Source organism: Pygoscelis adeliae, unplaced genomic scaffold (genome assembly GCF_000699105.1).
Source record: "Pygoscelis adeliae isolate BGI_AS28 unplaced genomic scaffold, ASM69910v1 Scaffold241, whole genome shotgun sequence".
Taxonomy (NCBI): Eukaryota; Metazoa; Chordata; class Aves; order Sphenisciformes; family Spheniscidae; genus Pygoscelis; species Pygoscelis adeliae.
In genome coordinates, this window is record NW_008824056.1 from 1,765,646 (window position 1) to 1,781,861 (window position 16,216).

The window sequence follows — 16,216 nt, forward strand, 5'->3', positions numbered from 1 at the left end:
GTTATTGTCTGTCATGTCACATGCAAAATGCCAATGTACGGGTAACAGCGAAAGAGTTATCTACAACTGTAACACGTCAGAATTAGAGGAGAAGCAGGTAGCTGAAGGAGATGAAGAAGAGCAATAGAAAAACAAGAATCTAATTCCCTCTCTCCCCAAGAAAAAAAAAAATGCATCAACCCATCAGTGGGGGCAACTGGGGGAAACTTTGCCTTTGGATCCTCAAAGATACACTTCCCCAGAAACTCTACATATTTCTCAGGGGAAAGCAGAAGTCATGCTCATTTAAAAAGAAAAAAAAAGCATATATAAGTCTCAACAACCACCAAGGGCAACAACACATCACGAAACAGGTAAGAAAAATACAGGTGCCAGCATCCATTTAAAGCTTTTATTAAAAAAGACCCAGAATTCACAAGTCTACAAGGAAAAACAAACCAACTTGCATCAACCAGTCTCAGAGCTGATAGTGCTTGGTTCTCAAAGGGAGCACAGAAAGCACCAATAAAAATTATCACAGGTCAGTGTACTACTCCCCTTTGGCAGCAAGCTCAGCATAGTTCACAACCTGCTACTTTATTTTCCTAGATTGTTCTTCAGAATACAGAACTATTAACCAAAATAGTCCTGGCTTAGTCTTTCAGGAACATGAAAGAAATCTCCACTGAAAAGTATCTTTAAAAAAAAAAAAACACACCTTAAGACTATGAGTTCCAGAAGGTCTGCTTAAATTACTGTAAGCAAAAAAATATTACAGGTATAATGTAACATTTTTATTACAACAAATTACTTTCTCTGCAGTCAAGCAATTCATCAAAGGCTCTTATGCATTTTGTGGCACATAAGGAGTCCTGAAGTCAGCCAAGGAAAGCTCACTCACCCCTGTGCTCCTGTATAGCAAAGCTCTTCGTTTGGTGTACCTAGTGCTCCAGAAAGCCAGATGCTCTTGCCTTTTAAAGTAAGATTAGCTTAGTTTAGGAATAGTTTGTCCAATTACATGAGTAAGCCTTTATAAGTAACAAAAACAAAGAAAAATGTACTCTGCAGGAGTTAGTAGGAACTACCTATTCAGCAACAAGTCTTCCACAGAAATTATGGGAAAGCGTTAAGTTTCATTACGAAACTGAACATTTTTCCACTGAATGCCAAGCTTCAGTTCTTGCATTTAACTCTTCATCATTTTTAGTCACAACCTCTTAAAAATACATCAATTTTCACATTAATCAGGACTTACATGAGGTTTATTGCTAGGCCTGTGACCTGGTATTAAATTCCAGGGCTAGCACTTTTTGAACTGTAACACTGAAATTGTATAGTTTGGTTTCCTCTGAAATATTTGCTTGGACCGAAGTAAAAAGGTAGTCCTTCCTTACATTTTTCCATAAGAAAAATGAAACAGACCATTTCCAACACAGTAACCAAGTTGTCCAACTTGAGAGGCTAAATAACCCATACCTACATATCAAGGCTCATTTCACAGCAGTTTGATTACTGAAACAAAGCTTTCACATTTCAGATATTGTTGAAGAGATCAAGTCTTCGCTATCGACTCAAGCCACTCACTAAGTATTTTAGACAGGAGGGTGTAGTACATAGCTCATGGCTTCAAATAAACAGCCAGATGGTCCTTCATTGATATCTGTGTTATTTACCCACAGTGCGGAGGGGGAGCTTAAGCCAAGTATTTTAAAAACAGGATCTATGCTTGCAGAAAAGTATGGTGCATCACTCTGCTTTTGCTGCGGTAGTTGTCAGTACTTGGAAACAAAGTTTTGTGTACCAGGAACTTCAACATATAGCCGCTTTTGCAAGTGGGGCAAGATGCTGTTTCAACACACTTCTGTGTACCATTGTCGATAAATAGGAAAAGTAATTATCTGGTAGCTGCAAAAAAATAAAAAGAATTATGCATCATAATAAGCCTGCTCCTCGACTTATTTGGTCCGCCAGACATTGATTAGTTTTCTTCATTAGATTTTTAATTACCATTGGTGAGACTTCATTTCTGAGAACAAGCATGCATTTAGCATTTTAATCAGAGGTTGATTTGCTGGCTATTTGAAACAATAAGCCAAGTTCTTAAAATAAACATCTCATTGTTCTATTCTTCATTATGAAAACCCCTACTTTGTTACTAACATCTGAGCACCTAGTTTGGAGAGGTATTTATTCCTTAAACTGAAGTCATCAGCTTTTGGCCGTAATTTAGCCAAGTCATCTTCATTTTGACGTCTGAGTCTCTCTTGTTCTTCCACTCTGGAAAAGAAAATTGGTTTAAGATATTTGCACTGAGGAGTGCAAACCCAAGCAACTTTATCTTCTGTATGCAGTGCTATTTTTAATAATCAGAAAAAGCTTGTAGTGTTTATAGATGAATACTGGATATCAGATTAGAAGAGACTAAGAGATGCGTATGGATTACTCAGTGTAAAGAAAGAAAGAAGCTGGTTTCTGCAGTTTCCTTTTATTTAGATTGCAAGACTTCAGTAGAAAGATAAACCTTTTGGTTTTCACAGATTACAACATGCTCAGTGAGCTTTTGTAATAATTTTTACTCTCTTTATTAAACAAGCTTTCACTCCTTAAAATAAAGATTACAATACAAAAAGAATCAATTGTCAAAAATGCAAATAAAAGACTGCTCAGCAGTCTTCAGAATTAATAGCAGTCTCCTACAAAAGAGTCAATATTTGACCAGGGCATTGTTGCTCATTTTCCACGTAAGTCTTAAAGAGAAAGAGGACCGAACAGAGCTCTAAACACACTTAGCTTAAGACAGTGGTTTGCATTAAGACAGTGACAAAGGTAGTTAAGTGACCCGTTTCTAAGCTCTGTAAGGCAATGAACCTTATTACAGAACATAAAATGCCATTATGTTAAAAAATCTCCACACCCACGAAAATGGTAGTGCTGCACATAAGATAAAGACTAGTATTAAGTGTCTTCTAAGATGAACGTGTTTGTCTTGGGTTGCAGAGTACCCTCTCCAATGACAGACCTTAAACAGTGTAAAACGCTGTAAACCCATTGTGTTCCAACTAAGAGATGATTTGGCGTTAGTTAATACTGGTTACAAAGCATAAAATTTAGCCATTTACTGTAAAATCTCCAGCATGTTAGTTTCTTTTCCAAAGAACTACTGTCCAGTGCTGACCACCAAACTAAACACCACTATAATTCTTCAAGTTGACATGATGCTGATCAAATGCTCCCCACTTCTGGATGATATTTGCTATTCAAATTTCTTTTCTGCAAAAAACATTGTAATAAAAATTACTGAAAATATTGTTCTAAGACACTATATCCCACAGCACACACTAATATAAAGCCATCTTTTACAGTAAATACTGGAAGTGTTACACACATCCCACATGGGCCAGGCAGACTGAAAAGCAGTCTTATTTGGACACAGAATTCCTTTGCTCCTGGGTACAATGTGTTTTTTGTTGCATTTCTATTAAAAACTGGCTGTGACCTTTTGGCTCAAGGATGATACTCATCACAACTAAGCTATCATGCTCACCGGGTCTGGTGAGGTTTTGGTTTCCTTGAGCTTTCCTGATGTGTAACAAGCCCACAGATTAGGACAAGAATCAAAACCATGTTGCACTCCACCAGAAGTCACCTGGCTAGACCTTGTTGACAGGTGTTTTTGTTTTTCTCGAAACTAACATAAGTATCACCATATGGACAGTTACAAGTTTAGTTTTTGAGAAATCCATAAAGTCCATTTATAAGAGATGTCTTGTTAGCAAAGTATTTATCTGGAACAAATTTATATATAAGCTGTGAGGTGTACAATATCTGCAGGTGAAGTGTAGTTACCTATTAAAAAGTAAAGAATTCCAACAACATCACAGGCAAATAAACTTTAAAATCTGAAGAGACTCACTGAGCTGAATTAGGTCAGAACAGAAAGCATTTCAAAAGAAAAAAAATTCTGTGTTGTTCACATACAAGCAGCTTGAATTCTACAGATGTCTTGAAAGCTGTGACATAGCTGCATATTGAATTACTCTTTCACATGACAAATGTTAAACTATGACTAGAGTCACAAAATGCATATACTGTGCCCTCTCCAACAGTTCTCAATCACATTCAAATCAAATTCAAATCAGAAGAGCAGAACCTCAGATTTCTTAGACTTGGTTCTACCCTTAAGCAAATTAAATATTTGTTTTAAATACATTTAAAAAAAAATCAATAAATTAACCAAGACTTCATCCCCATTGACATTACATTTTCCAATGCACTTGTTTTTAATCCTCACAGCACTCATTAGAACTAGGAAAAGGTAACAGAATTTTTGGGTGCTACGACACTACTAGAAGAAGCATCTTCAACAAGGTCATCAGGACAGAAACTAAGCTGCCCAAACTCAGTCTGATGGACAGACTTTACATTATGTCTACTTAAAAAAAAAGCAGTTTTTCTAGACAATTAAGTAGATAATGGAGAAGTTGGAGTGGAAGGGTCTTTTGTTTTGCCTTTAAGGTGACATCTCTTAATGGACTTCGCCATATAATGCTTTTTTCTCTCCTCTTTCCCCAATACAAGGCAATTATTTTGGAAGTTGTAAGACTAACCCAGTGCTTCACTCCCTTGTACAGCATTCCATATCCACTGAGAGCTTTACCCCTCATTTAGGATTCTCAGATAGCAAACAAGAAAGCAAGTAAACTTTCCACTGTGCAAAGGGAATAAATCCAGTGCCCTAGAACTCAGGGGATATCCCAACAGAAGGTGACCAATACCTTCATGTTTGCTCAAACAACACTCTTAAAAAGCAAGACTACCCGATTCCAGCTGTTAGGGCTATGCACAGCAATGGACCCTTAACATGTCACCAATGTTTTGTGAAGACCAAGGAAGAGAATTTTTTAAGTTACTATTCTGAAGAGTGTCACTGTCCTTATTTTCTGTAGAGAGGAAAGCAGGACATGCAAGTCTCCCACAGAATGAAGTTTGCTTAATTGCATGAACTGTCAAAACTTGCTTATTTCAACAATTTCTGCCCTAAGCCCACCTCACATAATCCATTGCCTTTTAAAGGAAGTGGATTCCACTTTACTGAAATACCCCTGCCCCGTTTTCTTTCTAAAAATGGCAACTTTTCACTGTAATCAGTAACATTTATGACACAGATCTGACCACAAACTGAGTTTCACATTAGCGCTGGAATTTAGACTCAAGCCATGGTTTTCAGAGACAGGTTGATTTAAGACTTCTAAATAAGATAGCAAGAGGAGCAAGCTGAAACTGAAGGGGAAGTGACTGGAGTGCAGTTTCTTCTGAAGAGAGTTCTAGCTTTTAATGACACTTTAAAAAAATTGGTCTATGCATTACCTGACATTAAACCCAGGTAACATTTCCCACTGACTGGGTCAGGTACACACCATATAAATGAAGCGCATTTTTAAATAAGCAATACAACATTTTTTAAACACACTTCAGTTCCACTCAGTTGGAAGGCCACTGAAATGAAGAAAAATGGCAAGGAAGAGTGCCAGGAAAGGACACCTGGTTAATTGCTACTTCCTCTAATTATTCATTCACAGGAGGCAGGAATATGAAATCCTACTACTAACTGGTAAGAAAGAAGATAACATTCAATACAAATGACAGACCTACAAAAGACACTGACTTCAGACAGTAATCTACTTAATTACTTCAGGTTAAACATTTCATAAGGACACTGTTCTTATTGTTCTTTATACTTACTCAGTTGCAGCTACTTTTTGCAATTTTTCCCTTTTCTTTGCAGACCAGTTGAGATCACCACCTGCAATAGAAGTAATATACACTTTGAAACTTTCAAAATTGGTGGTTTTGTATTATATCTTTGATATCATACCTCACTACAGAAGTTCTCAGAGCCCTTGACAAAAGAAATCAATGGAGTAATTTTGTAAAAGTAAAAACTGAGGTAAAAAGCAATGTGTTCATAACCATCTGAGCAACCAAAATCAGGGCCCAAACTAAGCTCTCAAGCCTGATCCAGTTTTCTATTGAGTAACAATGATGTTTCTCTACCACTCACTATAACACCCCATAAAACTAAAGAAAGAGGAAGCAACTTTGAAAGAAACAGGTTAATACCCCTTCCAGATCTTTCAGTAATTACTGCTTCAAAAAAACAACTGAGAAAGAACACTGCTATTTGAAGGAAAGTCTACAGATTAAGTTTTTGTATTTGCAGATACATATACAGTCAAGTTTGATACGCAGTTTAGAAAGAGATACAGAATATCCTACACATTTGTTCAAGTCAGCTGAAGGGATAGGTACCACTGCCCTGCTGATGAGATTTAACATCATGGCAAAGCTCAGGGAATTATACACCACGGCATCTACAAAGATGATGTTACAAGGACAGGCCTCATCAAGAGATGCTCCTGGTACCAAAGCCATGAGCTATAGCACCTGACAGGACTGTACAACACCACCTGTAAACAGTTCAGCTTGATAACTTCAAGAATTATGATAGAAACAAATATCAAGAGAAGCTGAAAACACTTACTTACCTGTGAGGTGATTCACAAAATACAGCATGACTACAGCTATTAGTGACACTAAAAAAAAGGGAACAGTTTTAGCTGACAATAAATTTACAACAATGACAGAAGAACAGCTTTAACATACAACCAAGCAACAACTAAGATTTTTCATGATAGTCGTAACTGAGGGGACATTTTTGTCAGCAGCATCTCTTCATTGCTTTTGAAAACTCCACTATGCTCATAAGCAGCATGCTAATTCAGAAAAGGTTATTTTAGTTCTAGTTATATTAATAACAACCTTCATAAACATAGCCTTCAAGAGTATCATTCACCTACCCTTTTACTCACTCTTCATTCTTTTTCTGAAACACTGAAACTACTCACACTAAAGCCCTTCAAGAAAACCACAAAACACTTCACTAGGTTTGAGTTACTTTCAACATTGTCCCAGTTGAAACCTCTAACTATAAGAAAAGTTATTACTGTTTTACAGGAAATATTAAGAAAAAAGCCTAATAAAACTTCCTGAATGTACAGAATCCATTTTCAATGTTTTTAATACTTACAGCAAACACAGGCACTGAAGAAGACTTCAAGAAACAAGTATCCTTTTGTGTCCAGAATCATCCCAGCTGCTATAGCAATAATTGCCAGACCGAGATTCTGGATAGACTGCATACTAACATATAAACAAAGGATTACCACTGTGTAGAAATTTATTTTTAATGAAAACATCATTAGTGGCACGGAACAATGAGATTAACTTCTCCCCATTTGTTACAACATATGATAGTCAAGACTCCACATTTTTGCAGCAGTTTCTGTGCATCTACCACAACCATGTGCTCTACCACACATGTACATCCTGAAACTACATGAGACTTCCTGCTAGACTGAACTTGGAGGAATTATTAACCATTAACGTGTTAGAACTGCTTGATATTCAGTAGTTCAAAAGTATCAGGACATGGTCACTATAGAGCAGCATAAGCAGACAGATCTAAGTACTTACAAGCCATAAGCAGTTCCCAGCTGGTGTTCTGGAACAACAAAGGCCACCATGGGCCACAGGGCACAGGCAAGCAATGAGTAGGCCACTCCTAGCAAACACTGGTGAAATAAATAAGAACAAGTAAACAGATGTTAGATAAAAACCACATTTTTGCTGTAAAGTTCTAATAAATGAACATATTGGTTTTCCTCTTCTCCCAAAAGAGGAAAAAAAAGAGCTCAAGCAACACTTTCTGCAATACTGTTCTAAATAAATATGCACATCTAGAAGGAGGGAGAACTTTTTCCAGGAGTGACCCACAACCTAAACCCTATTTAATTAGCATTAAGTAAAGAGCCTGAAATGAATACCCAGAGGAAAAGATCAATGCTGCAACTCACTAGAAAAATACCTGAAAAACAAGGACCCTGTTTTTAACCCTGATATACTGGTGAGCACCACATTTAAGCCTGTAAACCTTAGTTCAAAACCAATTTCTCAGGAAATCTGCCCTAGGAAGGGGAAATCAATAACAAAGATTTTTATTGAGGTTTACCACTATCCAATACAGCACATTAGAGACAGTTTAAAATCATTGAAAGTGGTTTAAATTATACGATAGTAATAAGCTTCAGAACTACACCAAAAGAACAAGTTTTAGGAGAAAAGCAAGCACCTAGCACAGTAATCTAGTAATAGCCAGTGTAAGGAGTGTCCATGAAGCATGAGAGCAGACCTCTGCAACAGAGCACCACTGAACTGTGTATACTGCAATGAATTAAGGCCTTCTCTGAAGGGATAGGGAATTGCTACTCCATCCAGCCCTCTGGTCTGATCCCATACTTCCTAAGAAGCTGAACACCCTTTTACACTAAACAACTATAGAATTACTGCTACAGACAGCAGTCAATCTTCTCCACCTCAAAACACACACGCATAACTACTGTCTCCCTTCACGAAACACCAAAGCCTGAAGTGTTATCTTTAAACTGCAGATAGCTCACGTTAGTTTTGCCTGCATTATGCATTCTTGGCTTTTTCACCATCTTTAGTTTTAAACTCAGTTTCATATAGTATATCCTTCTTAAAGTCAGGGATATCAAAATAGGTTTTGAGGACTACCTAAACAGTCAGAACACAGTGGCAACTTATGCAGAGTAATTCATCGTCAACTCTATTTCTTACTTTATCATATTTAGCTATAAGTCTCAGAGAATTAGTTACCATTGCTATCCAGGGGTTCCAGAAGGTAAAAGCCAACATAATATGAGAAGCAAGTGTAGTTATTACAGCACATAAAACCCAGATGATATTCTTTCCAAGTTTATCCACCAGGAGTCCAAAGACTGGGGACATGGATGCCGATATGATATACACAATACTACAAAAGAATAAAAATAAGAGAACTGAACACCAGCTAGCCATGGGCAGCTTTAGGTGTTACACAATACAAGTGCCTCCAGACAAAACACCATATTCCCTCGTTACCTGTGAGGCCATAAGAAAAACCACACAAAAAAACCCTCCAGAACTCAAAATTCCCAAAAGGTCTGAGGACACGAAAACATTCAACATCCAAGGAAGTGGTGACATACTCTGAGCTCTTGGAATCATATACCACCAAGTGTTTTAGTGGTGGTGGGTTTTTTTGTTTGTTTTTTTGCCACATCACAAATTCATCTTCAAACTAGGAAAATTTAGTTAACTTAGTGCCGCTATTAAACTATTTCTATCACTCAGAAGGGAATCACCAAATACCAAAATAATACCCTTCAGATAGAGCCTTTTCTGTCTGATTCCTCAATGTGAGCATCTAAAACATTTTTATTTAAAAAAATACCCACACCTCCCAATTATTCCTTGGGCCATGTGAAATCTATCTGTCCACTTAAATGCAAGTCACCACTTGCAACAGTAGATCCGAGGTCTGGTGAGGGGTCTGGAGAACAAGGCTTATGAGGAGCAGCTGAGGGAACTGGGGTTGTTTAGCCTGGAGAAAAAGAGGCTGAGGGGAGACCTCATCACTCTCTACAACTACCTGAAAGGAGGTTGTAGCGAGGTGGGTGTTGGTCTCTTCTCCCAAGTAACTGGCGAAAGGACGAGAGGAAATGGCCTCAAGTTGTGCCAGGGGAGGTTTAGATTGGATGTGAGGAAAAATTTCTTTACTGAAAGAGTAGTTAAACATTGGAACAGGCTGCCCAGGGAAGTGGTTGAGTCACCATCCCTGGAAGTATTTAAAAGACAGGTAGATGAGGCACTTAGGGACATGGTTTAGTGGGCATGGTGTTGTTGGGTTGATGGTTGGACTCGATGATCTTGGAGGTCTCTTCCAACCTTAATGATTCTATGATTCTATGATCCCAAACTTCCTCCCACATGGTGAAAGCCCAAAGATACATACACCCCCTAGAACACAGCAGTAGCACATTGTTAAATCAACATTTAACAAGTAGCACCTTTAACAAGTAGCACTTGTTAAATCAACCACAATATACCTGTTAATTGCACTTGCTTCTTCAGATGAGAATTTGAATTTCTCAATAAAGAAAACCCTAAAAAAAAAGATTTAGAAAAATGCACACTTGTATGACTTGAAAGAAAAATTAAGCTAGACAAAGTAAAGACACAACAACCTAGTTTACAGGAAACTTTTAAATACAGCTATATAGGTTTGACAAACATCCCATCAGATCCTCATTTATAATGCATTTAGGAGCTTATTATCAGGCTCTGCAAATTTTTGCCTAAGGACTATTCAAATTACACTTTGGGGAAAACAGCCCAAGTACATAACCAACATGTAATCCAATACTGAGACATTAGCAATGAGCATACTGTAAAAGACCAAAGTGAGAACGTTTAGAATACATGCACAAGCAAAAAATAGGCATCTACATTGCTGATTGTAAGGCCTCTCCAAGTCATCTCAGACTTTTCCATCTCACTCAACACAAAACAGGCATTGAGCTCAAGAGATCTGTTTCTAATCCCAAGTATATTCAAAACCCATTTGACTGAAGCCACGTGGTTCAAAAGGGAAACCTACATATGAATGCTTCAAGTTGAAACAATATATACCAAAGTCAGCACAGTAAGAGAACTTCAGTCCAAAGTTGTAACTACATTTAAGCCCCCACCTCACACTCAGTCAATAGTTTATGAGTATGGAAGGAATTCTACATGACAGCTGTCCACAGTTTTCCACACCGAAACTCACACCGTGCTTTAAATCTGTATCAAGTTTTAATCAGGAAATGGAGCATGCATTATGCTTTTGAGTTCTAACAACTCAGCCTATGTTAAGCAATGGTATTTCCCACAAAGCTCAGCAGATAAGGAAAGTAGGAGTTGTGTTAATTTGTACCACAAGTATAGCAAACAATGCCACAGAAGAAATGACAACCCACAGCACAGACTTGCTGGGAGACCAGTGGTTCTGTAGCCATCTGAGATTCTTAAATATTAGCCTGAACCTCTCCCTTTGTAAGTAGCTAATTTAAATGTTAGCCAAATTCAAGGGGAATAGCTACATAAGTGAGAGACTTACTTTCCAAGTCCAATGAAAGGAAAAATCGCTGCATAGTAACAGACACAGATTACAAATATAAGCCACAAGGACAAAGAGAAGTCCTTCACATCAGTTAGCTTAATCACTTCACCTGGAGTGGGGCAAGAGACAATATTGTTTCAGTCAGCATAAGCATATCTGAAATTCATCCACACTGAACAAACATTAAGGTGATCACAAGTCACTACTAAAGCATATATTACTGCCACTATCTACTCTCTTGTTTAAAGTTTACACAGCAAGAGTCGGTTAAGAATATACAAGTCCTAAATCAACAGTGCTGAAGTCAAGAACAAATTGTCTCTCCTACATTAAGCTGGATGTACAAGTTCTCTAAAGCTTCTGAAAGTCTTACGCAGGAGGATTAAATACAAACCACTTTTTCAAGGAAATGTTTAATCAGCTAGTAAAATTCATGTCTGAAGCCTCATGTTACATGCTCTTACTTGGATATCACATTTAGTTTATTTTTAATTGGTCTAAGTTCTCCCACACAGAAAACTCAAAACACCACACATTGATGGAGAAGAGCTGCATGTTTTGCACACCTATTAAAGGAAATAAGACCAATTCCAACAAAACAATATACCAGTGGCAATGGCACCGATCAAATTAGTGTGAACTGGAAGGCTCTCCACATGCTTTATAAATAAAGCAGATGACGGTGCATCTGCCTGTAAACAGATGTTTAAAACTGCAAAACTTCCTACTGATAAAAATGAACTAAAAATTATGATTACAGCTATAACTGTGAAAAAGATGTTAAGCAGCAGCCACTGGATTACATAAAATGCAAACCTGCACAGTGCACAGAGTAACTGGAAGGGTCTGTTCCAGAATGAAAGAACGAAGCCCAAGGCAGGTTCAGCCACACCGCCCACACCACTCACCCGTTTTCCCTTGCTCTTTACAAAGGAGCTTCTCTGCTCTCTTGTCCAGATAAGCAAGGATTAATGCACAGGTCAGTGAAAAGAGACATGTTACGCCACCTGCAAGAAGGCAATGCGACATGTTTAATTGTTGACTCAAGCAGTAATTTGGCTTTTAAGCACAACTAGTGTAGCATACCTTTACATATCTAATACAAACTAAGTTTAACACCAGCTTGTCTTAGGTATAAGACTCAATAGCTGTACAACTCAAGAGTAAGGTGTAAATAGTGAAGCCTGCGGCATGAGACACATCTGCCTTGAACTAGAGTAGCTACATGTACCTACATTTATTTAAAACATTACTACCCCTCCCACTCAGCACAGCCAAGCTCCTTAACTGTACCTTGTAATAACAGAAACCAAGCCTGGGCCTTGTTACCAACACCCATGGCTCTGAAGGAAAGGAACACAGATCCAAAGGTAGTTGAAATTTCACTTTTACACATCAGACAACTACACACAAGCTTTGACATGATACCTTTCAGAAAATTCTTCAAGTTTGTCCTTTACTCAAAGCATCTTAAATGTTTCATCTCCATAAGACACAAACTTGAATTTGGCAACCACAAAAATCACATAACATTTTATCAGATGCAGTAATCATACACTCTGCATAAGAATATTATTGATACAAACAGTATTTGAATTGCTCTTCCTAGTCTCAAATATATTTGTCCTACTTTTGAGTTACTAAGAAGTCATTAACATGTATGCATGCTGTTCAAATTCAGAATCCTAAAATAGCAGGTGACATCAATTCAAAATATTACTGACCTATCATGAGAGTTAACCCAAGAGTACTGGGACCAGTATACCCCAGAAGATCTCGAACTCTAGAGTATATCCATCCCATGATATTCATGTTCACTGTGCTCCCCTAGGCAGAACAGACTCGTGAAGAATAACATTTCACAATTATATGAATTCAAAAGGAACATTAGGCAGACTGCTTATTGAACAGTGTTTAAAACAAACAGGTAAGATGCTACACAGGGAACATAAACCACCAGCAACAATGAGAAAATTATTCCCTGCTCCTTTGGTCAGTGTTTGTAATAAGTTAACCATTGCAGCAATAATATACTGTCACAAACTGAAATTTTATACAACTCTAACAGTGTTTAAATGGAGACATTAGAAGTGCCATAAAACCTACAATCATACACTGCATTGGCTCATAAACTGAGTTGAATTTAATACCACATGTTAAAGCAAACAGGATTCCCACCTGGGAGGCATCAGGAAGAAGCACTTTTTTTTCCCCCTTCTTCCCCTAGAGAAGGGATCCATGGCTGCAATCCCAAGGCTAACAACAGACAGTTTTACAGTTCAGCTGAGATGAGGCAACCACTAATCAGCAACAGCATGAACATCAACCCAGGCCCAGCTGTGACTAACTAACTCTCTTTTACCAAGGTAAATACCTGCAGTGGTGTAAGATATCACAGGCTGCTGAAGAGGACCCCTAACTGGAGAGGCACGTCTCCACTCTCTTCATTCACAGACTGGTGTGTTAGCATAAACCCACCTCTAGCAGCAGTTTAAGTGATTATCTCAAACCAAAACGGCACAGCTGAGATGCAGTCACAGTTCCTATCAGAACCAGTAACAGGGACAAAAATATCTTACAATAGCAGATAAGGATAGGAGTTTCTTAAAGCAGCCATCCCAACTCATTCATCAGAGCCTGCACTTAGTCCCCAAACCACAAGCTACACTCAGTTAAGCCAACATTTTACGACATGCCAAGAATCAATTAGTCTGATGAAATGCAGCACTGTGACTGTCCCACCCAGTAATCTACACTAATAACATCACCAGGCTTCTTTAGTAGTTTGACACGTTCTAAGAAATCTTAACTCATTTCCTTGTGTATCCTTTGCCTATTTACCACAAATTTTTAACATTTTAAATTTGAATTTCGCATCCATTTTTAACTAAAACACCCTAGGGAGCATTAGAAATGCTGTTTTCCACCTGTCTCATTGCCAAGGCAAGCCACACACCTTAAAGTCTATGAATTAAAGCTATACAGTTTTACACTTACAATTCTGGCCATGCTTAGTTGTAATCCAAACACAAGATTTAACTCCTTGCCTTTAAACCAACTGACTGCGTATGTGTTTTGTGCCACCGCTAAGGACTCTCCACCTATTCTAAAAAAGAAGGAAGGCACAAAAGAAAACACGTTAATTGCAACATGCAAAGCAACAAGGAAGCAGTCCATCAGTTGCTGGCAATACCAAGAGGACAGTAGTTCAGAGAAATGTATCTGCGTATAGGTAGATCTAATGAATATATACAAGGCAATAGAAGTCTTAAAGACAATTCAAAGGAGAACTGCAGTGTCTTAAGAATAATTAAAAGGTATCTTAAGTAGTCTAGGAGTGATTATAATTGCCTTCGATCATTTACAGAAATTAAATCAATGGGAAACAGCTTCTCATTTCTCTTCCGCATTAAAGAACCAAGTGGTATAGATCCTGACCCAAATGAAACCAAAAGCAGGCATCTTACCTGGAATCAGAATTCAATGGAGTCATCTGCCCACCCCCCAGTACAGTTGGTCAGATTTTCTAACATTTTTATGCTGTGGCACATTTACAACTTGGAGGTATTTCTTCTGACATTTGCTCTCATTTTTTGCCACCATAGGAACCCTGTTGTATTTGCTGTTGCTAAGAATTCCTTTTACTCAGGAAAGTAAGATTTAAGAGAAAAGGAGGACTAACAGTTTTATCAGCTTACTGATTTCTTTATTTGGGTAGTTTAATAAATTCTGAGTTCAATAAAACCTGCAAAGTCCTATTTTTTTGCTTTCTAATTTTAAGTTAGACCGAGAATGTGACTGAAGATCTTGCATACCTCAACTTCATAGATACCTCAAAATCCAACAATTTTGTCTCCGAATGTAAACACGGTAGCAGTTTTCTAGGACACAGAAAGATGGTCTTTACCTCACAGAGCACATACTATACTCTTCTAAACTTACCCAAATATGAATCTGCCCATGTCCATCATCCAGAAAGTATTGAGTAGTGCTCCCAAAGCAAAAATTACCTGCCAAATAAACATTTAAGGAAAAGTTAGAGTTTTATATTTGAAGTATGGAACAAACTAGAACCATCTCAAAAGAGAAACAAAAATGCTTTTCCCTTCCCAGACCTGCAGAAATACTTCACACCCACTTCCTACTCCTAGCTTTTTGCCTTTGCTCCCTCTGCCTTATTCATCATCCTGCTGGCTACACAATATCCAACCTGGCCCACCCTGAAACTGCACTCAGAAAACACCTCTCGAGGCTCAAGTCATGCTTCACCTTTATCATCATACCCGATCCAAATACACCTACACAGTAGTTTCACATTAAATGGAGAAAACATTTGGTTCCTTCACATTTTTATTTCACTCATCTTTCAAGGTCCTCTGTTACCAGTTGCCCCATCTGTTCCCAACTACCCCAATAAAATTCAGCGTTCTCCCATTTCAGTTCTCTTCACCTGCCCACTCCCATCTGAAACACACACTACTATGCAAGAAGCCATTTGGGCTTTTTTCCCCACCCCTAGTAGAGAAGTTTCAGACACATATTATGCTTCACGCTCTCGTTTGCACTTACCTGCCCGACACAAACAAAGACACTAAATATTATAGTGCCCAACCTGTAAGAAAAATAAAATCACTTAATGCATAGCTAGAATCTTTTTCCTACAAAACACTACATTAGACCTACAGCAAGGAAACAAGGGGAGGTTGATATGCAATAAAAGGTCTCCGTAATAAATGCTACAGCTTGACAGCTTCCTTAAAAAAGGTAGTACAGACTGGCATTGTTGAAGCCACTTTATTTAAGCCATAAAGGAAAGGAAGCTCATTTATAGCAGTGGAAATTCCTAGATCATGTGAAAAAAAATTTGAAAAAGCTTATTACAAGTTGAAAAAACATTATATTATAAAGCCTATACTTCACATGCACTTTAAGTCTACCATTCATTGACCATGAGTGACGCTAACATCACACTTACCGTATTCCAAAAACTCTGTCTATCAGAAAACCTCCAAAGAAGCAAAGAACCACATTGGGCCAGGAATACCAGGCATAGAGCGCCATGAACTGAGCTGTGTTCACCATCATATCCTACATAAAGAAGGGGGGGGTTAAAGAAAGTAATTACTCCGAAGGTAATCACAGAGACACAGAATAAGTATCCAAGTACTTAGAAAC

General features: G+C 38.0%; 1 protein-coding gene across 3 annotated transcripts; it reads right to left on the minus strand.

Annotated features, from left to right (window-relative positions):
• Positions 1 to 411: 411 nt before the first annotated feature.
• MFSD1 (major facilitator superfamily domain containing 1) lies at positions 412 to 16,126 on the minus strand. 3 transcript variants are annotated; one of them, XM_009333924.1, is made up of 14 exons: positions 16,017 to 16,126; positions 15,611 to 15,653; positions 14,984 to 15,051; positions 14,039 to 14,147; positions 12,766 to 12,868; positions 11,950 to 12,048; positions 11,039 to 11,150; positions 9,987 to 10,043; positions 8,716 to 8,872; positions 7,513 to 7,610; positions 7,067 to 7,179; positions 6,525 to 6,572; positions 5,722 to 5,782; positions 412 to 2,256 (listed from the first exon to the last, which is right to left on the minus strand). In XM_009333924.1, exons 1-14 carry the CDS (start codon positions 16,124 to 16,126, stop codon positions 2,124 to 2,126), a joined length of 1,311 nt encoding a protein of 436 aa, XP_009332199.1. In that variant the 3' UTR covers positions 412 to 2,123. The 3 variants fall into 3 exon arrangements, with proteins under 3 accessions (XP_009332199.1, XP_009332200.1, XP_009332201.1); XM_009333925.1 differs by lacking the exon at positions 412 to 2,256 and adding an exon at positions 2,460 to 3,249; XM_009333926.1 differs by lacking the exon at positions 412 to 2,256 and having other exon boundaries at positions 5,718 to 5,782.
• Positions 16,127 to 16,216: the final 90 nt, after the last annotated feature.

Bases quoted from the DNA above. Each gene is read 5' to 3' on its own strand.
- MFSD1 (XM_009333924.1), bottom strand. From the start codon at position 16,126: ATGATGGTGAACACAGCTCAGTTCATGGCGCTCTATGCCTGGTATTCC. The intron at 15,654-16,016 runs GTAAGTGTGATG...TTTTTCTTACAG, and splicing joins GACAGAGTTTTTGGAATACG to GTTGGGCACTATAATATTTA. The intron at 2,257-5,721 runs GTAAGTATAAAG...TTTCTTTTCCAG, and splicing joins CAAAAAGTAGCTGCAACTGA to AGTGGAAGAACAAGAGAGAC.